At 39.8% G+C, this 24803-nt stretch overlaps 1 protein-coding gene across 5 annotated transcripts in view; it reads right to left on the bottom strand.

Moving 5' to 3' along the window:
• Positions 1 to 4548: 4548 nt before the first annotated feature.
• The window catches only part of LOC112218886 (anoctamin-1), a 101451-nt gene continuing 81196 nt past the window's right edge, over positions 4549 to 24803 (bottom strand). For all 5 annotated transcript variants that reach the window (XM_042301778.1, XM_042301776.1, XM_042301777.1 and 2 more), the window contains 9 exons: positions 21817 to 21928; positions 21290 to 21347; positions 20654 to 20754; positions 20317 to 20459; positions 11313 to 11465; positions 9827 to 9879; positions 7227 to 7402; positions 6481 to 6586; positions 4549 to 6116 (listed from right to left, as the gene is read on the bottom strand). In XM_042301778.1, the coding sequence (XP_042157712.1) occupies positions 5865 to 6116; positions 6481 to 6586; positions 7227 to 7402; positions 9827 to 9879; positions 11313 to 11465; positions 20317 to 20459; positions 20654 to 20754; positions 21290 to 21347; positions 21817 to 21928 (1154 nt within the window). In that variant the 3' untranslated portion in view covers positions 4549 to 5864. The remainder of the gene's footprint in view (positions 6117 to 6480; positions 6587 to 7226; positions 7403 to 9826; positions 9880 to 11312; positions 11466 to 20316; positions 20460 to 20653; positions 20755 to 21289; positions 21348 to 21816; positions 21929 to 24803) is intronic.

Raw genomic sequence — 24803 nt, 5'->3', positions numbered from 1 at the left:
AACACCCCCCCCCTAGTCACACCCCGACCTAACCAAAATAGAGAATAAAAAGGCTCTCTATGGTCAGGGCGTGACAGAAACACACCACTAGTGGGAAAGTTTGCATATCTTCTTTATTCGGATTATAGAAAATTCACATAAAAATCTGTTGCGAATTAGATGGAAACCTAGCTACTGTGGTTGTTTTCATTTGAAATGGTACAAAATATAAAACAGTGGGAAAGGGGAAACTAAAAACATGCTGTCATTGGCAGAGAGGTTTGTAAGTCTCTTATTGGTCTATTAACTAATTTACCGTCTGACAATGTCACCAGGAAGGCCAAAACTCCATCCCACCAAAACAGGCTGAAATTCCAGGCGCTTTTCAAACATCTCTTACACTAAAAGGGCATTATCATAATTTTCACAATTTCACAGTATAATTCCAACCTTATAGTGTGGAAATATATATAAAACATAGGAAATCAAGATTTTGACTGTACTGGACCTTACAGTGAAGGCCTGATTTGTTTGATGTCATAGCAAAGTTCCCATTCTGATGCTGTTGACACGCTCAGGAGGACCAGGCCTCCCATGTCAGCCTCAGCCTGGAAGTCCCAGGGAGATGTGAGGACCTGCCGCTGCTTTTCACCCCTCCGTGACGCAGCCAGTGTCTGGGAGAATCAGCCTCTCCCTCCTCCTGGTGCATATATTTATATATCTGACTCAATTTGTTGGTGGAAATACGTTTGCTCAAACGGACTCAATACAGCCAGGGGCCCCATGCGAAGGACAGAGTTAGTCACATACAGTCATCAGGTTTCAAAGAACTGAAAATAGTTGAGGAGGATTAAGATATTTAGATATTGATATAGTGTACACAGTAAAGTAGGGCTATTCAGTGATGGTCCTGGAGGCCCGCAACGCTTTAATTTTCTATACTTGGTAGTTAATTGCACTCACCTAGTACCCCAGGTCTAAACCAGTCCCTGATAATAAATGAATGAAAGCAATAGCTGCAGCAGTATTCATGGTACTCACCCTGTTACATATTATATGCTTGCTTTCTGAAAATGTATGCCCCACGAGAATATGACCAAGGGACAGTCCGAAAACACATTACAGACACTGTCATCATTTTATTTAGTTTTTTTTTACCCCATCTCAGACATGTTTCTATCAAAATCTTGATTGTTTTTTTCTAATTATTTTGAATCTACAGAATTGGCTGTAGGGCAAACTGTTTTCCAAGGCAAACGGGTGACAACCTTCTGCCCTCAAAAAACAATCAATAGGTTTCCTGTAAAGATATATAGAACATTAGAATATTATCCTTACACAAAATTAGAAAATCTATGAAACTGATTTGAATAAGATCAATGAAACTGTTTTGACATGTGTCAGACTGCATAGCAAATCTTAGGTGCTCAGAACAAGAGTTTAGAAAAGCATGGAACGCCTGGAGCTGTTTTGCATTGTCCCTCCAGAAGAAAAAAATATAGAATCAAAGTACAATTTCAAAATAGTAATGTTGGGCACAAAAGCATTTTTGAGAGGATTGAGAATTGACTGTTTCTTCATGTAACCCACATACAAATTAACATAGTTTGGAGCCATAGGATCCCATAGCAGTACCCTTCGTCAGAATAAAGATGGGGGGGGGGGGTTCTAAGAAAGTATTTGATTACAAAATTATGTTTGAAACCTCACCAGAACTACAGATATACATAGGCCTGTTCAGTATGCAAAACCATGCCTCAGATTCCAACACATAGCCATATAGTTAAACAAAGATTTTTAAATGTAAAAAATAAAAAATACAGTACACCAATCACTGCTACCATCTAGTGGCTATAAAGAATAAAGAGATATATACAGGGTACAGTATTTGCATTGTGATTCTTCTTAATCCCCATGATGCGCATCAAAGTAGTGTGGAGGTATACTGATGGAACAGATGAGAATGTTTAGCTTAAAATGTTGATAAACTATTATTTCTTCACATTTTAGGTGCAGCAGTGTGCACCTATGTGGGAATGTTCCAAAATGCAATTTAGAAAGAGGGGAGATCTAAAGGTGCAACAACTATCATGGGTTGCTAGTATAACTAGGATAATGCCTTTGGCTGCCAAACAATTAAATAACGCAGAACGCATACGAGGAAGTCTTTAGAAAATAATTGCCTCCATGTTTCTCTGGTGGGATTTTGGCTACAGGCTGCTTTGAAATAAGGTAAGACATGCCTCACAATATGAAAGTAGTGTGGAGGTATACCCCACATCAATTAATTCCTGTGTAAGGAATTTTCAAATTTCAAACAATTAAGGAACAGGGAAAATAAGGAGATGGTAATCAAACCAGGTCTCTCTTGAAAAATAGATTTTATCTCAATGAGAAAAACCTTTATAAATAAAGGTCAATGGAAAGGCTTGCCCAAAAACCTTCTCAATTTAATGTTAACTAGCTACAAAGTAGCCTGTGAATTTCTGACTCACTTTCTGACTCATTTATCTTTTTCAATAGTAGGCCTAGTGGTAGCCTACTTGTACAGTTCAGCTTGGGTTGGTCTGACTGTGAAGGACCAATAAGGGATTTATCATTTTAGGTCATTCAGAGTGTTTGTCATTGTTTCTCATAGAATTGTTCACACAGGGCGCCTTTCCTTTGGGAAATGTTTGGCAAAACTTCAGTATCCCCACTTTTCCAGACATCATTACACCACTACTAATACTTACCTGAGAACAGGTGAGACAGAAGAGCCACACTAACATACCACATGATGGTGGTATGTTAGCCTTAATATTTTGGAGCTAAAATAGTATTAATAACCACGTTTCCATCCACAGTTTTCATGAGAGTAAAGTCATACCAAGACAGCTGTGATGGAAACAGGAAGTTTCAGCTACGATGATATAAATGCAGACAGATCATTTTTTGTTCGACATGATGGGATCTTTTTGTGTCGCTAAAATTAATTATGCGAGAAATGGTGGTGGAAACACCTTTCGGTGCAAATATTGATATAATAACCATCATATCGAAGAAAACTTGGAGTCATGCGATGACATGGTGTGTGGTCCTCCCACTGTGACTTGAGAAACCATGCAGTTTATAATGCTACAGATTAAATTAATTATGATGAACTTCACAGGCTGGTATTATTATTTGACCCTGTTGGTCATCTATGAACATTTTAACATCTTGGCCATGTTCTGTTATAATCTCCACCCGGCACAGCCAGAAGAGGACTGGCCTTCCCTCATAGCCTGGTTCCTCTCTTGGTTTCTTCCTAGGTTCTGGCCTTTCAAGGATGTTTTTCCTAGCCACCGTGCTTCTACAGCAGCATTGCTTGCTGTTTGGAGTTTTAGGCTGGGTTTCTGTACAGCACTTTGAGATATCAGCTGATGTAAGAAGGAATTTATAAATACATTTGATTTGATTTTGGTGAAAGTACATGGGATGAGCTTAATACTCCTTTCCAATACATTTCGAGGGTCTTATTCTGGTGACATGATGATAGATGCTTGACTGTCGCTCTTAGCAATAATCTCATCATGTAGACTAACCAACCCGCAGAGCCTAACTGTACTGTATCTGTGAGCTGTTTGGCTACAGCGCACGTGTGAAGAACAGAGTAGGCACATTTGCTATGTAACGCAACAGTTTTTGTGACAAAACTATCGATAGAGTTGAAAATGCGATGGAAACACATTTATTCCAATGCGTAAGCGGAAAAAGTACATTTTGTTTTTGCAACAAGTCAGTTTAGTGGAAAGACCACTTGTGCGAAAATGCACATATTTTCTTAATGCAGATTGTAGAATATTTGAATGAAAATCTTTTGCCGACTGGATTGAAACCTAGCTAGTGATTGAAATAAAATAAAAATTCTGGGCAAGATCCAGAATTCCATGAGTTTCTTTTACTTCAGTGAAAATGTGGTATTTTCCTCTCAAACTATATACACAGATCTATATAGACTAAATAAAAAAGATGAATGTGTTCACATTGTAAAAATAAAACCTTCAGGGTTCATTTAAAAAAAAATCTTTAGGCACGATTTCCAGTAAAATTAGCTACTTTTGTCCCATCTTAAAAAAATGTCATAAGTGCTATCAAGGAGAGGATGTTGGGTTGTCAAGCAGAGATGGAACATTTCCCTTTATTTTCATGAAGTGCTTTGTCTGAGTTAGTTCCATCTCCTAAAGTTTAAAGCGTCTGTCCTGTCCTGGGTCAGGTCTGGCCTATCTCAAATAACACCGCTTCCAGATCACTGCAAGGTAAGGATAGGAAGGATAGGAAGTTAAATGACTTGGTAAACACGGTTATGGGTACAACGTTATTTTGAAATTCTATTGTAGCCCTTTCAATGTTGAATTCATGTTTCACATTAACATTTCATTGTACTAAACACTGAAGCTAACAATATCTGATTGTAAAAAAAAAAAGTTTCTCAGAGATTCTATTGAATTTGATACTCTATTTTAAAATTCTAAGTTACTGCAAAGGCCACAATCCTGTTCCGTGTATGTTGCTCTTCCTTCCCTAAGAAAACAAAGTCACTCAATACCCACAGCAACATATATTTATTGTTTACATTCAATTTAATGCATTATTTATTCAACGTCACATCAAAAAAAGAATAGGCAGCTCTCCTAAACATTTACAACATAGTCGGTATCAATACAGTAAAATATGCTGCTATGAAATGATGTTCACTTTTGTATGAATACATTAGTTTGACATAAAAGGATCAAAGTGTCCTTGTCTTCTGAAGAACGGCAAGTAAAGAACGAGAAATATTATATTTCTTAGTATATCCAGTAGACAGAAGTAAGTGTAAACAATATACAGTTTTAAGTACAGTTTAAAAGTTCCAAAAATAATATCCTGCCTGGCTTTGAAGCAGAAAAGAAGCCATAGAGGATCCGTCTGTATGGCAGGGATAGACTGGCCTGAACTGTGCATTTTATAACAGGGGATATTTGTAACACTGCTGAGTTTATTATGTTCTGAAGTAAAGTCATTCAACCTATTTTACTATGTTTAGAAGTATCTGTTAAACAGTGCCTTTTGACTCTTATGCTATAATACAGTCCATGTAATAACTGCTTTAACTCTATGGTAGCATGGGAGCCCACAAACAGCCCTCAACTGTCAGCTTGTTAACTAACAATGAGCTTGGTAGCTAATACCATTTGAGATCTTTGTATCAAAGACATAAAAAACATGTCACCCATTTAAGAATAAGATTATATTATTTGCTCTACACACATACATTTCATAATATCCAATTACTTTTTAAATGTTTAAATCGATGAAAATATAATCAATAAAATATGTAAATAAAAAATATTAATTTTGAGAACAAAGCATGAATAAAACATGTAGCGTATTCCGAGAGTGATCGTTTGCACCATGAACATGGTTGAGTCATAACAGTAAAGGATAACGTATCATCTACATCCTTTAAAAAAGAGGCAAACATAGAAATACCTTGTATGCCAGACATACAGCACTGTAAAGCATGTTACAAAATACTTTTTTTTTTTTTTTAAATACTTTTTCTCTCTCATTGAACATGGTCCACTATAATTTGCACTACTGTAAGTCGCTTTGGATAAAAGCGTTAGCTAAATGGCATATTTGCGACATCTAAGCCCATGACCCCACTAGTTGGCAGTTAGCTAGTTAGCTAGTTATTCACTGAGAGGTTTGACAGATAGGCATTGAGAACTGGAACAGTTTCTGTTTCTCCTCATTGGGTCTCAACAACATCTTGTAGGGAGCACCTCTCCCTTTCTATGGAATGTCTGGACAAGGAAAAGGATACAGACAGTAGTAACCCGTTGCCTGGCTAGCTAGGCTACACCTTACAGTAGCTGCTAGAAGTTGTTGGCGTGTGTGTGACTGTGTGTGTGTGGGATGGAGCGTGAGCGGGCTATAGGGGCATGGTTGTTGCGCTTCTCCTTGCCACCACAAGGCATCATGCTGTCTATGAACTGAATCTTGCCCTGTTCCTCCTTCATGAACAACTCCACCATCAGGATCTTCTCCTTGTGGATCTGAAGGCTGATGTCTTTAGGGATGTCTGGGATCAGCCAGTCCACGATGTCACTCATCAGCATCACCACATTCTACGGGGAAGGGAGAAACAGGCACGCACACAGCAGGAATCAGGCGCACACACACACACACACACACACACACACACACACACACACACACGAACAAACACAAACACAGGGAAGTGAGCGACAGCATGGTGAACAAGCAAGAAACAGTAAACATACAGTATCTCGGAGAGCCAAACGAGTGTGTCTCAGAATATTGCAAATTAGCTGAAGTCTGGCATGACAGATGAACTGTACAATAGAACTGCAGCTGTTTGCTTATGTTTAACCCTTTTCATTCCTGGAGGAACATAGGCCCATAATAAACATCCCTAATCCTTTTCGGCATATGCAGTCTTTTAAACTATAAAGGGACTGCTCGTCTCACCTGGAAGACGATGACGAAGGCCAGTCTGGCAGCCAGGACCGCCCAGAACTCTTTAGAGATGACGTAGGGTGTGTTGGACCATGGGGGCTCCCTGTAGTCTTTATACCTGGAGTCAAGAGTCATCTGATTACAGTGACTAAACCAGAAAACATTACAACAGATAGCAAAATATTTACTGTAAAGGTACAGTAAATAAACACCACAGTAACTTTAAGTATGGCTGTAATATTTATTGGCTGTAGTATGGCTGTAATATTTATTGGCTGTAGTATGGCTGTAATACACACACACAGTCTTTTCTATGAGGACGCTGAGGCTGTTTGCTGGCTCCTCAGTTAGGGTTAGTGATAGCTTTGTCCAATACAACCAGATCATGCACCACAGCAGGTAATAGTCTTCTTCTATATTTAAGCAATTATACCTGAAGGGGTGTGGTATATGGCCAATATACTGTACAACGGCTAAGGGCTGTTCTTAAGCACGACGCAACGTGGAGTGCCTAAATACAGCCCTTAACCGTGTTATATTGACGATATACCACTAACCTTATTGCTATCATAAACTGGTTATCAACGTAACTATAGCAGTAAAAATAAAGGTTGTCATACCCGTGGTATACAGTCTGATTAACAAGAGCTGTCAACCAATCAGCATTCTGGGCTTGACCCACCCAGTTTATAACAATCAATGAAACACGTATCACATAAAAACTATACACAGTCAGTCAGTGTTGTGTGTAAACTCACCTACACATCTCCACCTGATGCTGTGGGTCCATAGGTTCTTTACCGTCCTGGAAGTTGCTCACGTTGAAGTAGGACAGGGTGTGGTTGACGAAGCCGTGCATGGAGCCGTCTGGGCTGTACATGTACTGGTAGACCAGCCTCGGGATGAAGTCTGATGTGAAGGAGATCACAAACGCCTGGAGAGAGACAGACAGTGATCAATGACAAAGCACCTGAAGACACGTGTTTACACCTGGCATTAACAAATGCCCTGTCAATAGACAGGGATTGGATCATCTTGTTCGGTGAACGAAAGTCACATGGTAATACCAGGTGGAAACCCGCCCTAATGATATATACTTTAGGTTGAATATAATGGTCAACTTCAACAAAAGGAGCGCTGTCTTTAATGTACTGCATACCCTCTACAGTGGCTTGCGAAAGTATTCACCCCCCTTGACATTTTTCCTATTTTGTTGCCTTACAACGGAATTAAAATTTGTATAATTTGATTAACACACATGCCTACCACTTTGAAGATGCAAAATATTTGTTATTGTGAAAGAAACAATAAGACAAAAAAACACAACTTGAGCGTATAAAAAATTTCCCCCCACCAAATTGAATCATTTGTAGAGCCACCTTTTGCAGCAATTACAGCTGCGAGTCTCGTGGGATATGTCTCTATAAGCTTGGCACATCTAGCCACTGGGATCTTTGCCAATTCTTCAAGGCAAAACTGCTCCAGCTACTTCAAGTTGGATGGGTTCCGCTAGTGTACAGCAATCTTTAAGTCATACCACAGATTCTCAATTGGATTGATGCATGATGCTGCCACCACCATGCTTCACTGTGGGGATGTTGTTCTCGGGGTGATGTGAGGTGTTGGGTTTGCGCCAGACATAGTATTTTCCTTGATTGCCAAAAAGCTCAATGTTAGTCTCATCTGACCAGAGTACCTTGCTCCACATGTTTGAGAAGTCTCCCACATGCCTTTTGGTGAACAATTGCTTTTTTCTGGCCACACTTCAGTGAAGCCCAGCTCTGTGGAGTGTACGGCTTAAAGTGGTCCTATGGACGGATACTCCAATCTCCGCTGTGGAGCTTTGCAGCTCCTTCAGGGTTATCTTTGGTCTCATTGTTGCCTCTCTGATTAATGCCCTCCTTGCCTGGTCCATGAGTTTTGGCAGGTTTGTTGAGCCATATTCTTTCCATTTTTTAAATAAGGGATTTAATGGTGCTCCGTGGGATGTTCAAAGTTTCTGATATTTTTTAATAACCAAACCCTGATCTGTACTTCTCCACAACTTTGTCCCTGACCTGTTTGGAGAGCTCCTTGGTCTTCATGGTGCTGTTGCTTGGTGGTGCCCCTTGCTTAGTGGTGTTGCAGACTCTGGGGCCTTTCAGAACAAGTGTATATATACTGGGATCATGTGACAGATCATGTGACACTTAGATTGCACACAGGTGGACTTTATTTAACTAATTATGTAATTGGTTGCACCAGATTTTATTTAGTGGCTTCATTGCGACAGGGTAGCCTAGAGGTTAGAGCGTTGGACTAGTAACTGGAAGGTTGCAAGTTCAAACCCCCGAGCTGACAAGGTACAAATCTGTCATTCTGCCCCTGAACAGGCAGTTAACCCACTGTTCCTAGGCTGTCATTGAAAATAAGAATTTGTTCTTAACTGACTTGCCTAGTAAAATAAAGGTAAATAAAAATCGCAAAGGGGGTGAATATATCCACCAATTTGGACTATTTTGTGTATGTCCAGTACATGAAATCCAAATAAAAATCCATTTAAATTACAGGTTGTAATGCAAAAAAATAGGAAAAACTCCAAAGGGGATGAATACTTTTGCAAGGCACTGTACATCGGCAGCTATCTGTCAGTCAGCATATATGACTGTCAACGTAAATGTTAGCCCTAACCCTAACACGAGAAGCTGGCCAGTGCCCATGTGAGATTTCCTTCTGTGTTCAGAGATTTGCCAGCACATAAACATAGAAGGTATTAAAGGCATTAAAGTTAAGAAACATTGACATCCTGTTCCATTGGTAACACTCTGAATAAGTGGAGGATGGTGGTGAGGAATTCCCTCCCTTCCATTTTGATCGAAAGCCTCCATTGTCATAAATAACCCAGATCTGGATCTCACTTCAACATCACCATGACGATGGTGAACCCTTTGGAAGTGAAGTGAGAGTCTGCAGGATTTATGACCACGTTAACTCTCCTTCTGACCAAGTATGGTCTTTTCTGCATCAAGGGTCAGTAGTTTTAGAGGTGAAACCATGTAAAAGCCTAATTATGAGGTTTTACAAGCAACCCCCCAAGAGTGTTGACATATATTCACAGTAAAGGACTGGCTCTTAAATGTGGACCAGGCTTAGCTTCAATGAAAAACCGTTCTAGTTTTAAGTGCAGACTTGTTATCGTTGAGGGGGTTGAGGAATGAATAAGATGGATTTAAAAAAAATAACTTCTGCAGAACATTTCAATGACTCCCCTATCTAAATCAAAACAGTATATGTTAAAGTGCGAGAATTGTAGGGGGGGGTTTCATCATTTGGTCAACTTCCACCATTATATTTTGCTGGGATGACCGGAATGACTTACATTTATGATGACAGCCACTTTAGCCACAGCTCGGAGAAGGTTGTACCATATTCCTAGAATCAGAGAAGAAAGAAAAACATGAGAGTCAGAACTCTTGATGGTCTATGTTATTACAATCTTATATTTTAATTATTTAACCTGCATTTAACTAGGCAAGTCAGTTAAGAACAAATTCTTATTTACAATGACGACCTACACCGGTCAAAACCGGACGACGCTGGGCCAATTGTGCGCTGCCCTATTGGACTCCCAATCATGGCCGGTTGTGATACAGCCTGGATTCAAACCAGGGTGTCTGTGGTGATGCCTCTAGCATTGAGATGCAGTGCCTTAGACCGCTGTGCCACTTGGAGGCTTGTAACAAATCTATAGATTACTTAGAGCAGCAAATCACATACTGTAGTGAACCCCCCTTTTGTTCCCTTCCTCTACAGTCATTGTCTTGGGATTAATGCCTCTACAATACTGTTGTGGGATGGTATGAGTTTTATGCCTGGATCTATGTCAATCTGACGTTTAGTTAAGAAAACAAAAGTGCTAAATAGTACAAAAACACAAGCATAACAATTCCCATAATACATCAGCAGGACAAATTCCACCCTCTAGTTACGTTTGTAGGTTTGTATGTATAAAGAATAGAAACCACTAAATCACATTTGCATTCCTACGTTTTTACCTAACCACATGAGTTCATTTTCATTTAACCTGTATATACACTGAGTGTACAAAACATTATGAACACCTGCTCTTTCCATGACATAGACTGACCAGGTGAATCCAGGTGAAAGCTATGATTCTTTATTGATGTCACTTGTTAAATCCACTTCAATCATTATAGATGAAAGGGTTGAGACAGGTTAAAGAAGGATTTTTAAGCCTTGAGTCAATTGAGACATGAATGTGTGCCATTCAGAGAATGAATGGGTAAAATAAAATATTGAAGTGCCTTTGAACGGGTTAAAGTATGGTAGTAGATGCCAGGCGCACCGGTTTGTGTCAAGAACTGCAAAACTGCTGGGTTTTTCACACTCTACAGTTTCCTGTGTGTATCACATTCAGCCAATTTGACACAACTGTTGGAAGCAGTGGAGCCAACAAGGGCCAGCATCCCTATGGAACACTTTCGATACCTTGTAGAGTCCATCCTCCAACGAATTGAGGCTGTTCTGAGGGAAAGGGGGGGGGGGTACAACTCAATATTAGTAAGGAAGATGTTCCTAATGTTTGGCATACTCAGTGTATACATACAGGTTCATCTTGATGAGATAAAATATCTTAAGCAAAAATGACTTCCTGGTCATCTAGTCACACAGTCAGGAAGAACTCAGAAATAACCATCATGTTTTTTTCTCTCTGTAAATCACTTGTATTGGACTGAATTCAATATTAGGTTTATTATTGTGAAAGGAATAAATCAAAGTCTAATTAAAAAATATAACCTGTGTGCTTAAAGAGTGAACAGTCAGAGGCTGAACTTTGAACCCACCAATGTCTTTTGCCCTTGCAGCGACCGGCCTCCTGAGCTCGGCCACAAACTTCTTGGCATCCAGGCGTATCTCGATGATGTTGTTAAGGAGGGCGAAAAGTGGGGCCAGCGGGAACGATGCCACGAACAGGGTCACAAACCCAAACTGGATTACTGCAAGGACACAGAGATAGAGAGACATCCATCAGCTTTACATCATCGCACGGTATACACGTAGGGTATACAGTATGTCTTTCAGCCTGATCGGTCTATTCACCAGGGCCTGCTGTATTCACAAAGAGCCTCTCATAGTAGGAGTACTGATATAGGATCAATTTAGCCTTTTAGATCATAATGAACATGATTAAATGGACAGGTGCAACCTGATCCTAGATCAGCACTCCTAATCTAAGATGCTTTATGAATGCAGGCCCTGATCACTTGACAAGACCTAACAAATCAATCAGGAGAGATGATCTGAACCTCCCATCACATACTATAGCTAGCTCTAAAACATGCCAATGTGCTCATCACATTTAGGATAACAAGAAACCATTGAATGACCCATGTAAATGTATATTTTTAAAAAGATATATATGTATACACTGTATACATATACACATATACACTACCGGTCAAACGTTTTAGAACACCTACTCATTCAAGGGCTTTCTTTATTTTACTATTTTCTACATTGTAGAATAATAGTGAAGACATCAAAACCATAAAATAACACATATGGAATCATGTACTAACCAAAAAAGTGTTTAACAAATCAAAATATATTTATTATTTGAGATTCTTCAAATAGACACCCTTTGCCTTGATGACAGCTTTGCACACTCTTGGTATTCTCTCAACTGCCTTCACCTGGAATGCTTTTCCAACAGTCTTGAAGGAGTTCCCACATTAGGCTGAGCACTTGTTGGCTGCTTTTCCTTCACTCTGCGGTCCGACTAATCCCAAACAATCTCAATTTGGTTGAGGTCGGGTGATTGTGGAGGTCAGGTCATCTGATGCAGCACTCCATCACTCTCCTTCCTGGTCAAATAGGCCTTATACAGCCTGGAGGTGTGTTGGGTCATTGTCATTGTCCAACCCCAGTACTCTCTAATGCCACTCCCTCCCCACAACCCCAGTATTCTCTAATGTCACTCCCTCCCCACAACCCCAGTACTCTCTAATGCTACTCCCTCCCCACAACCCCAGTACTCTAATGCCACTCCCTCCCCACAACCCCAGTACTCTCTAATGCCACTCCCTCCCCACAACCCCAGTATTCTCTAATGTCACTCCCTCCCCACAACCCCAGTACTCTCTAATGTCACTCCCTCCTCACAACCCCAGTATTCTCTAATGTCACTCCCTCCTAATGCCACTCCCTCCCCACAACCCCAGTATTCTCTAATGCCACTCCCTCCCCACAACCCCAGTAAATGTCACTCCCTCCCCACAACCCCAGTATTCTCTAATGTCACTCCCTCCCCACAACCCCAGTATTCTCTAATGTCACTCCCTCCCCACAACCCCAGTATTCTCTAATGCCACTCCCTCCCCACAACCCCAGTATTCTCTAATGCCACTCCCTCCCCACAACCCCAGTACTCTCTAATGTCATTCCCTCCTCACAACTCCAGTACTCTCTAATGTCACTCTCCAGTACTCTCTAATGCACTCCCTCCTTCCTCCCCTATAGTACCCTTACTACTCTTTGATCTACACAACCCAGCTACAGTAGGGGACTCTGACTTCAGTTTTCCATTCAAACATGCTGGGTCTTTTGCTAATTGTAGTATTTTCACAGTTTATTGTGAACTCTCTCTCTCTCTCTCTCTCTCTATTTGTCTCTTTCTGTATCTCTCTTTCTCTCACTCTCTCTCTACACACACAAACACATCCACGCACCCCCACAGACACACAGACACACACACATTGCTCAGTTGTGTTCGAGAAGCAGGTGCTCTTGAAAAGCCCCTCGAGGGGAAATCCAACACCACTAGGTGCAGGATTCTGTGAGAAATGTACAACTGCTATAATAAATATGTGGATCTTGGCTGTGACTGGTGAAGGTTTGAACAAATAGTCCGTTGGGAACATAAGAACATTTCCTTAATGATATCATAATATCCATGACACCATAATGCGGTAGGGTGAAATTAGCCTACAGTATCTTTGCGATGCCATGAACATGTACGTTAAGCCTAAAACTCTCTGTGTCCTGAGAATAGGCCTACTTACCAGGCATTAACTGAGAGACACTGCCTCTTGAGAAAGTGAAGTTAAAAGCCCTGTGACTGGACTCTTCAGTTGTTTAAGACTTTCTCAAGAGTACAAAGTTCAGACAGAGAACAAACAATGTCTTCCTTTAGAGCTGTCTTAACAGCCATCTTACACTGCAAATATATGCTAACCTAAGTATATGCTAACCTAAGTACTAATAGTGTATAAGTCTCCTGATGTAATAGATGAAAACACTGAAGCTCTTTTCACTTGAGGTATATGTCTGCCAATGCCAGCTCCAGAGATAGGTGGATGTCGAGAAAGAGAGAGAGAGAGAGAGAGAGAAGAAAATGAAGAAGAAGGCAGGAAAAGAGAGATGTGGGCCATGGACCAAACAGCAAGTCAAAGTAAATAGAGCCTGATGGAGAATCTGGCAGAGGTGTGTGCCAACAGGAAGATCTGCTGAGTAAAAACACTGCTGTCTGTAATGAAGAAGGCCCAGGGTGTAGGTTTGGTATGGAGGAAGGAAGTCATTCATTCAATTAGCTACATCCCCTTTTCATTGTGCTTGGCTTAGGGCACATTTCTCAAGTAAAAAAGAGGAATGGGTTCCCGGAATAATTCCAAAATGATTTCTGGCCAATTCCTACACAGGGAGGAAGTACACTGCGTGGACAAAACATTAGGAACACTTGCTCTTTCCATGACATAGACTGACCAGGTGAATCCAGGTGAAAGCTATGATCCCTTGTTGATGTCACTTGTTAAATCCACTTCAATCAGTGTAGACGAACGGGAGAAGACAGGTTAATTAAATAAGTATTTTTAAACCTTGAGACAATTGAGACATGGATTGTGCATTTGTGTCATTCAGAGGGTGAATGGTCAAGACAAAAGAGTACATTCAAAGTACCTTTGAATGGGGTATGGTAGTAGGTGCCAGGAGCACCAGTGTGAGTGTGTCAAGAACTGCAACGCTGCTGGGTTTTTCACGCTCAACAGTTTCCTGTGTGTATAAAGAATGGGTGTCCTTTGGACCAGCCAATTTGACACAACTGTAGGAAGCATTGGAAGCATTGGAAGCAACATGGGCCAGCGTCCCTGTGGAAAGCAACACCTTGTAGAGTCCATGCCCTGATGAGGCTGTTCTGAATGCAAAAGGGGGGTGCAACTCAATATCAGGATATTCATATTAATGTTTTGTACACTCAGTGTGTTTCATTTGATATGGTTCTGCTTTACATTTTGTTTCCCTCCATAAAAAGTATGTGCTGAGCACATGAAGCCAGCCATAAGTTTTACCCTTCAACAGCATGAAACTGTCCAAGACCGAAATGGCAGTAAGCTACATTCTACTCAATCAATGTTGCTTCACAATAGTAATAAACCCAATTAAATTATCTTTGTCTAAAAACTGGAGTTCTTACCCCGCAAAAAAAAATGTCTCCCCCATGCAGCCTTTGAAACGCTATTCAATACCCTGTTAAATATTTCAGGAATCATTAATATCTTCTACTAGGTCATCAAAAGACATGGGTTCTAATTAGCTAGCCGAGGAAAATGGCCTTCGGCTCGCACACATCCATTAATGACTTCTACCTCTGACATTTGCTAAAGCCAGCCACCTGAGACTTCATCAAGATTAAAGTCAATACTAAATAAAAATCCATCTCTATCTAATCCTTCAATCTATCTAATCACACCTGTAGGGTTGAAGCTGGAGCCAGCTGGAGAGACAGTCTAAAAAGCTTTTCCTGTTTGACTCAATTGATTGATTCTAGTTAATCAACTAACATGAAAGACTATCAGAATTCTCTCATGACAGAGGTTCACTTCAGTAAGATCACGTGGGCGGCAGGGTAGCCTATTGGTTAGAGAGTTGGACTAGGACTAGGTTGCAAGTTCAAACCCCCGAGCTAACAAGGTACAAATCTGTCGTTCTGCCCCTGAACAAGGCAGTTAACCCACTGTTCCTAGGCTGTCATTGAAAATAAGAATTTGTTCTTAACTGACTTGCCTAGTTAAACAAAGGTAAAAAAATATATATATTTATTATGTGGTAATGTGATAACATGAAACTACACAAAACTACATTTGAGTGTGAAAACATGATCTTATGTTAAATAAATGTGACAACATGGGGATGCAACATGTCATACATGCGCTTCCTTGTTCCCTGCACTTAGATTCAAGTTTCATGTTGAATTGTATCACGTACTAGAAAATATCACCGTGATGCTTTGAGATATTATATAACCTTAAAGGTGGAAACATGTAAAGCTGGTTCACCACTGTTGTGATTCCATGTAACTACACATGACAACATCTGAGGTTTTCCACATGTGAAAAGGCAATTCCACATGTGAGAGTTAGGTTTGCACATATGGAAAGGCAAATAAAATGTTCACATGTGAAACTACAAATTCCACATGTGAATCTGAAATTCACAAGTGTGGTGAAAACACATGTGAAAAGGTGGTGTAAATTTACATGTGAACTCTATATTGAATACATATGAACATACTGAATGGTTTCATATGTGAACAACTGACATCACCTGTCTATTTTGTTTTGTGGGAATTTCAGCTCAACATTTGAAAACTGTTATTTTTCATGTGAAAATGTGATTTCATGTGAAAATGTGGTTTTCAAATGTGAAACTGCAAATTTCACATGTTTTTTTGAATGGTATGGGGGTTTTATGGTAAGTGATATGCTGTTCAGATAAAACAGTGTAAAAATCTTTCATCAATGACAATATCACTTAGTACTGACTTTTCAATGTGACTCCACCTAGGATTTGAACTCACAACCTCTGGATTTGGGGTATGCTGAAGTTTCTGCTGCGCCACAAACTCTGATGAATTCTCGTAAGTCCCCTACAAATTGATTTACAATACATCTCTGCACTTAGCAAAAGAGTGTCATCTGCACTGCTATTTTAATCCGACAATTCTCTCATAATTGATTTAAATGTACTTATTTCTGCAATTTTAGGGTTTTCTGTATATTTGACGAATGTTGGTGGGACATATCATATCCTGAATCACGATGATAAATATAATAGATTTTTTGAGTGTATTATACAAAGCTAAGATATACTTTGAAGTGTAGGAATACAGGTGAAATCAGTCATTGACACAGACATGGTGACGCAGCAGGAAGATTGGAATGCAGTGAACCAAGAGGTTGTACATGTGCAATTGTGATCATGTGGTTTTTCGTAAGGGTTACGTCTAAAGATTTAAGATGTCCATAACAACATGTACAAGACTGTTTGTTTTGTTCATGACAGCATCTCATTGGTTCTCTGGCCAACAGAAATAAACTCTGAGTTTATTCAGTGGGGACCACAGTCCTTATTGATTCCACAACTTCTGCTTGACACAAACTTTTTTAGCCACTGGGACAGATTTTTTACTTATCCGAAAGCTCAAGTCACAAAAAAAAAAAAGTGATTTAACACTATGGGCCAAAAAGGTGAAATAGCTGTAAATTGTATGATGCTAGAAAACACTACATTAAAGTAATTATTATCATTATTAGGCCTGTTACTACAGAGAATCTGTCAAAAAAATATACTCTACTCTCTGCTTATTTGTTTCTTTGCATATTCAAGCCTTTCTCAAAATACAACACTGCCTCTTGAAGGCAGATGGTTAGCCACTATTCATAGACTTTAAAATATAGAAATGTAGAAATGTTACAATTACAACCAAATACATTTTATGTCTTAATAAAATAATGTATTTTTCAATGAATCAGGGCTAAAGTAGGCTACTTCAAAGCAAAAGGTAACTAACTAAGACATGTCTATAACCTTGCAATGTATTCAGGTTTCAGGGGAGATCTATTGACAGCATGGGAGATATTTCTCAATTAGGCTATTATAAGAATATATTTCAGACTGACACGACCAATGTTGAATGGAGGGGAATCCCAGCTTTCCAACAGTGTCAGATTTACTTTACACTTGAGTACGCTTTAGATTATTAATAACGCACCCATTCATCAACTTTACACTGGAGACGCTTTAGATTATTAATAACGCACCCATTCATCAACTTTACACTGGAGACGCTTTAGTTTATTAATAACGCACCCATTCATCAACTTTACACTGGAGTAATAACGCACCCATTCATCAACTTTACACTGGAGTAATAACGCACCTATTCATCAACTTTACACTGGAGACACTTTAGTTTATTAATAACGCACCCATTCATCAACTTTACACTGGAGTAATAACGCACCTATTCATCAACTTTACACTGGAGACGCTTTAGTTTATTAATAACGCACACATTCATCAACTTTACACTGGAGTAATAACGCACCCATTCATCAACTTTACACTGGAGACGCTTTAGTTTATTAATAACGCACCCATTCATCAACTTTACACTGGAGTAATAACGCACCCATTCATCAACTTTACACTGGAGACGCTTTAGTTTATTAATAACGCACACATGCATCAACTTTACACTGGAGTAATAACGCACCCATTCATCAACTTTACACTGGAGACGTTTTAGTTCATTAATAACGCACCCATTCATCAACTTTACACTGGAGACGCTTTAGTTTATTAATAACGCACACATTCATCAACTTTACACTAGAGACGCTTTAGTTTATTAATAACGCACCTTTAGTTCATTAATAACGCACCCATTCATCAACTTTACACTGGAGTAATAACGCACACATTCATCAACTTTACACTGGAGTAATAACGCACCCATTCATCAACTTTACACTGGAGACGCTTTAGTTTATTAATAACACACCAACTTTACACTGATTCATCAACTTTACACTGGAGTACGCTGCATCAACTTTACACTGTTTATTAATAACGCACCCATTCATCAACTTTACACTGGAGTAATAACGCACACATTCATCAACTTTACACTGGAGTAATAACGCACCCATTCATCAACTTTACACTGGAGACGCTTTAGTTTATTAATAACACACCGATTCATCAACTTTACACTGGAGTACGCTTTAGTTTATTAATAACGCACCCATTCATCAACTGCGTGTCAGTGGAAAGATTTTAGGACATCGGACATGACAATTACATTAAGACATGATAATAGCGAGACTAGATAACTAGTCAGGGTACACAATGTGGTTTGAACTGGCTATCTAATTAGTCTGTTGTTATTATTTTATAGGCCTACCTGCTGTCATGTCGCCCTCTCGCTCCTCTGGCACACATGCAGCTGATGCGCACAGCGTGCATTTTCCAGGATTTTCATGACAGTACAAAGCTTATTTGCTGACCAAAAATGTGCTATAACTCAATGATTAGCCAATAATATCAGCAAATGTGCACATGCAGCTACACGCGGGTCTGCTCTTTGATCTCAATAGCTTATCTCACAACCGGGGAGGATTGAAAGACCGCCCTGCCTGTTAATGCAATACAGAAGAGCAACACATCACATCCAGGGGATCACTCTGATCTAATTGTGATCAGAGTAATTGTTTGATATTGCGATTTTTGTGTGATTTTCTTCTTGTCGGACCATTTTTTCCTTCTTGTCCCGGACAAGTAGATATGCGTGAGTAACCCGTCTAATTATTTGAAATCCATGAGGGTTAGTGCGCAAGTCCAAGTACACACTCTTTTTGGAGATGGGTGGAGAATCGGGACACAACCATAATACTCTGTTGACCTCGAAACGAAACGACAGACATCTGTTATGACACATGTCTTTGAACGAAGGTGACAACATGACAACTCAGATGTTGTCATGTGTAGTTACATGGTATCACAACAGTGGTGAACAGCAATGCTTGCTGTTTGGGGTTTTAGGCTGGGTTTCTGTACAGCACTTTGAGATATCAGCTGATGTATGAAGGGTTATATAAATAAATTTGATTTGATTTGAACCAGCTTTACATGTTTCCACCTTTATGGTTATATAATATCTCAAAGCATCACAGTGATATTTTCCGACCACTAGTACGTGATACAATTCAACATGAAACTTCTGAGTGCGGGGAACAAGGAAGCGCATGTATGAAAAATCATATATGTCACCGTGGTGGTTTCTACTGTATTATTGACTGTATGTTTGTTTATTCCATGTGTAACTCTGTGTTGTTGTATGTGTGGAACTGCTTTGCTTTATCTTGGCCAGGTCGCAGTTGCAAATGAGAACTTGTTCTCAACTAGCCTACCTGGTGAAATATATATATATTTTTAAATTAAAATCTGACCAATGCCCATTGGAGACGCCATGGCAGAGGCGTGTAGTGTGAAATAGCTTCCGTACTAAAAACATGGGGCTGGTCACTGTATAGCAACAGACGGGTTGTTTTACTCACACCTAGAGGCAAGTCAGGCAACCATCACCACATGTTGATAGGAAAGTGCAAGATGAAAATAAATGCTGTTGCTACCTCGCTGTCAAACTAAGCTGAACATACAAAGCAGAGAAAGATGCTTTTAAAATCAACTGGACAACGTGGACTGGACATACATATCCAGATGAAGGTTCACATGATATTGACTTTTGCACAGTGACATAGTTGAAGATCACATTCTATAGAGAGAAGGGTCAGTCTGACTGATAGGGGGAGGCTGTATACCAAAGGTCTCACAGGGAGCCGTAGCAGTGTCATACGGTTCACCACACACACACACCACACACACACACACACACACACACACACACACACACACACACACACACACACACACACACACACACACACACACACACACACACACACACACACACACACACACACACACACACAAACAGACAAACAGACTCACTCATCTCCATGTACTCTGGCGTGAGGCCTGCGAAGGGCTCTAGGAAGTGGTCCGTCTCATAGCGCTGTAACTTCTTCTCTCTCTCCTCTTCCTGGAAGGACCTTCTCTTGGACTTGATGTACCTTATCAGCTTCTTCAGCTTCCTGTAGGTGCAGGGAGATAGTCAGAAACAATGGCACAGTCGGACAGGGATAAGAACCACAGAGAAGTATTGGTCTGTGGATGTTACAGGCTGATGTGAATCCTTGATATACAGACACTATTGATGTGTGCATACATGTGTGTTTTTGTGTGTGTGCGTGCATGTGTGTGCACGCTTGTGCGTATGTGTACTCACGGAATGCCAATCTCAAATAAATTGTTCTGGATGAGTTGCTTTCCCAACATGGTGATACTGAGCTGAATACACAACTCCATCAGACATCCTCCATGAGCACACTGCCGGGGGAAAAAAACCCAGTTAAAAGGCCTTCTGTACTGCAGCACACTTCCATTAAAGACAGACTAACATGACAAAATACACATCTAAGGATGGGATTTAATCCAACCCAGACTTCCTCACAGCAATAGACTTTTAAAGGTAATTTCCCTGATGTTCACAGAGATCCAAGTTCACTGTAAACGTTGGTCATCGGCTCAAGAGGGACATCTTCTTTAAAAGTTCACCGTAGTGCACAGGTTGTTTTTCTGTGTTTGTTTGAATTGCAGGACTTGAATACAGATTTATTTTGAATATGTGAACTCCTAATGTATGTTTCTAGGTTAACTAACAGTGTTTAATTCATAGCCATCTGCACTTCAACATTTATAAAGATTGTGTTCAATAGGCAATGTGATGAAATTAATGAAAATTGAATATTAATACAATTACAAATAATTAATGATTGTTTTTCTTCCTTTACTGTCAGATGACTAATATTGAATCCAAATGACTGTTCATGATGCAGAGTCTTCTATCTAACGGTTTGTTTACCTCTTCCATTCGATACGACTCAAACACATAAAGATAACTTCCAGGTCGACCAACAAGCCTGTAGGAGCACAGGAAGAAAATGAAGGGTTAGGAGAGGTCATACCCAAGGACAACTCTACTACATCTCACTGACATAGATTGTGTGATTAACATAGCATAACATAACATAGCATAACATATTAACATAATATAATTTAACATAACATAGCATAACACAAAATAACATAACATAGCATAACACAACATAAAATAACATAACATAGCATAACACAAAATAACATAACATAGCATAACACAAAATAACATAACATAGCATAACACAACATAAAATAACATAACATAGCATAACACAACATAAAATATCATAACATAGCACAACAGAGCATAGCATAGCATAACATAGCATATTAACAAGATATAATCTAACATAGCATAACATAACATAATAGCTTAACATAACATAGCATAGCATAACATAACAAGTTCATACAGATCAGTAGTTAAAGACTTAGACTGTGGGGACTCACCTGCCTCTGAAAAATGCTATGTATATGATGGGGGTAAAGGCATTCACAAACTTCAGGATGAACGTTTTGAATATCAATCTCTCCTCAAAGCTCTTGTCTGTCTTTGGAACCTCTGAGAAAACAGACGGTAGATGTACATATGTTATTAAATAACTTATAAGGCCATTTGCTGCTTGAGAGTTGACTTGAAAGTGGAATCCCTACAAAAGCGAAGGGAGTGTTAGAAAGTTACACTGCATTTAGTACACCAAATATCAGTTATAGAAGGAAATCAATTTTGGAGATATTTTCAGTTTGAAAGGTAGGTAGCACGATGAGACAGTACATTGGTACATTGTTAGAAATGGAACCCATCTAACTTACAGCTAACAGGGAAGTTGGCACACTGTCAATGCAAGATGCACTTTGTTTTTTTTCATTGTTAACATGCGTTGGTCAAAACAGAAGTCACATTGTCAAAACTCTTCACACAGTCAGCAAAACAGAACTGTATGTAAACCAAACTGTAAATCATTTTTCATTGCTTTCACACAAAATGCTTTCAATGACCACATTCCTCAGAAACCCATGAACTCTTTTCTCATCCATACTCCACCACCTGCTAAACTATATACTTGCAGCACATGTTGTCAAATGCTGACACACTGTTTCCAAAACTGTTAAAAACACATTCAAAACAGAATGATGGCAAATGCTGTGCATTTCTACTGTAACCAGATTGAAACATAGAAAAGAAGAGTGGCAGGGAGAGGGAGAACGCGTGGAGGACAAAGGAGAGGAAGACCAAGAGCGGTGGTCTCTGATGAGAAGCACTCTTCTACAAACTTCTACAAACTTCTACAGACGCACAATCGAGAGCATCCTGGCGGGCTGTATCACCGCCTGGTACGGCAACTGCTCCGCCCACAACCGTAAGGCTCTCCAGAGGGTAGTGAGGTCTGCACAACGCATCACCGGGGGCAAACTACCTGCCCTCCAGTACACCTACACCACCCAATGTCACAGGAAGGCCATAAAGATCATCAAGGACAACACCCACCCGAGCCACTGCCTGTTCACCCCACTATCATCCAGAAGGCGAGGTCAGTACAGGTGCATCAAAGCTGGGACCGAGAGACTGAAAAACAGCTTCTATCTCAAGGCCATCAGACTGTTAAACAGCCACCACTAACATTGAGTGGCTGCTGCCAACACACTGACTCAACTCCAGCCACTTTAATAATGGGAATTGATGTAAAATATATCACTAGCCACTTTAAACAATGCTACTTAATATAATGTTTACATACCCTACATTATTTATCTCATATGTATACGTATATACTGTACTCTATATCATCTACTGCATCTTTATGTAATACATGTATCACTAGCCACTTTAAACTATGCCACTTTGTTTACATACTCATCTCATATGTCTATACTGTACTCGATACCATCTACTGCATCTTGCCTATGCCGCTCTGTACCATCACTCATTCATATATCCTTATGTACATATTCTTTATCCCCTTACACTGTGTATAAGGTAGTAGTTTTGGAATTGTTAGGTTAGATTACTCGTTGGTTATTACTGCATTGTCAGAACTAGAAGCACAAGCATTTTGCTACACTCACATTAACATCTGCTAACCATGTGTATGTGACAAATAAAATTTGATTTGATTTGAGATAAGGGACACAATTATTGACCATGCTGTAAACCATGGTCTCTCTTTGAGAGAGGCCGGTTTAAGGGTGCAACCAAATCTGCATTAATAGTAGTACGAATTTTCAGTCAAAACAAAAGTTGAGATGTGTATCCTTCAATGATAATTGAACTACATATTACAGTACAATACAGTATGTTCACATTGTTACATGTACTGACATTTTGAAATATATTGATTGTTTTGTGTTTTTCAGTAGGATCCAAAGGTTGCCTTCCACAGGAGCGAGAGGCAGAATATTATCAGATGGCAAGAAATTGCCATTGTTGACATGGTAATTGGCCACAATGTAATCAAACTGTGGGAAATTTGGGACAGCGTGCTGGCAAACAATATCACTGTTGGGAATGTGAATACGGTCAGCACAACGACAATTTCCAGAGTCCTAGAGAAACATAAAATAAGAGTCCTAGAGAGTCCTAGAGAAACATAAAATAAGAGTCCTAGAGAGTCCTAGAGAAACATAAAATAAGAGTCCTAGAGAAACATAAAATAAGAGTCCTAGAGAGTCCTAGAGAAACATAAAATAAGTCCTAGAGAGTCCTAGAGAAACATAAAATAAGAGTCCTAGAGAGTCCTAGAGAAACATAAAATAAGAGTCCTAGAGAGTCCTAGAGAGGAAGCAGTTGTACCCTTCGAGAGAAACGGTGAACGTGAGAAAGAACTCCGGTATCAATATGTCCAGGTAAGATGTCTGCTCAATAACCAAACATACACCGCTATGCATAATGTCAAGTACTGTGGATTTACTGTATTTTAGAGTAACGGAGATGGAAGCAAGGAAAACTGCACATACATTGGTCTTTGTGGAGGAAGCTGGATTAAACCTGGCTCTGATTCAACCCCACTCTGCTGCAGTCACAGACTGGTTTACTACACATTCCAGGATGTTAGTACTATTCCTGCCTCCATACTCCCCCTTCCTAAACCCCATAGAGGAGTTTCTCTCTGCGTGGAGGTGGTGTGGGGACACTTCTCCTGAAGACTGCCAGGGTGTGGGGACACTTCTCCTGAAGACTGCCAGAGTGTGGAGACACTTCTTCTCATACTTCTCATACTTCTTCTCATACTGTACAGTATGAGTGATTATACTAGACATGTTGATGAGAACTAGAACCCTCACAGTACTGTACAGTATGAGTGATTATACTAGACATGTTGATGAGAACTAGAACCCTCACAGTACTGTACAGTATGAGTGATTATACTAGACATGTTGATGAGAACTAGAACCCTCACAGTTCTGTACAGTATGAGTGATTATACTAGACATGTTGA

This window comes from Oncorhynchus tshawytscha, linkage group LG19 (genome assembly GCF_018296145.1).
Source record: "Oncorhynchus tshawytscha isolate Ot180627B linkage group LG19, Otsh_v2.0, whole genome shotgun sequence".
NCBI lineage: Eukaryota > Metazoa > Chordata > Actinopteri > Salmoniformes > Salmonidae > Oncorhynchus > Oncorhynchus tshawytscha.
The sequence above is the reverse complement of the archived record's forward strand: the minus strand, read 5'-3'. Positions and strand labels throughout refer to the sequence as shown.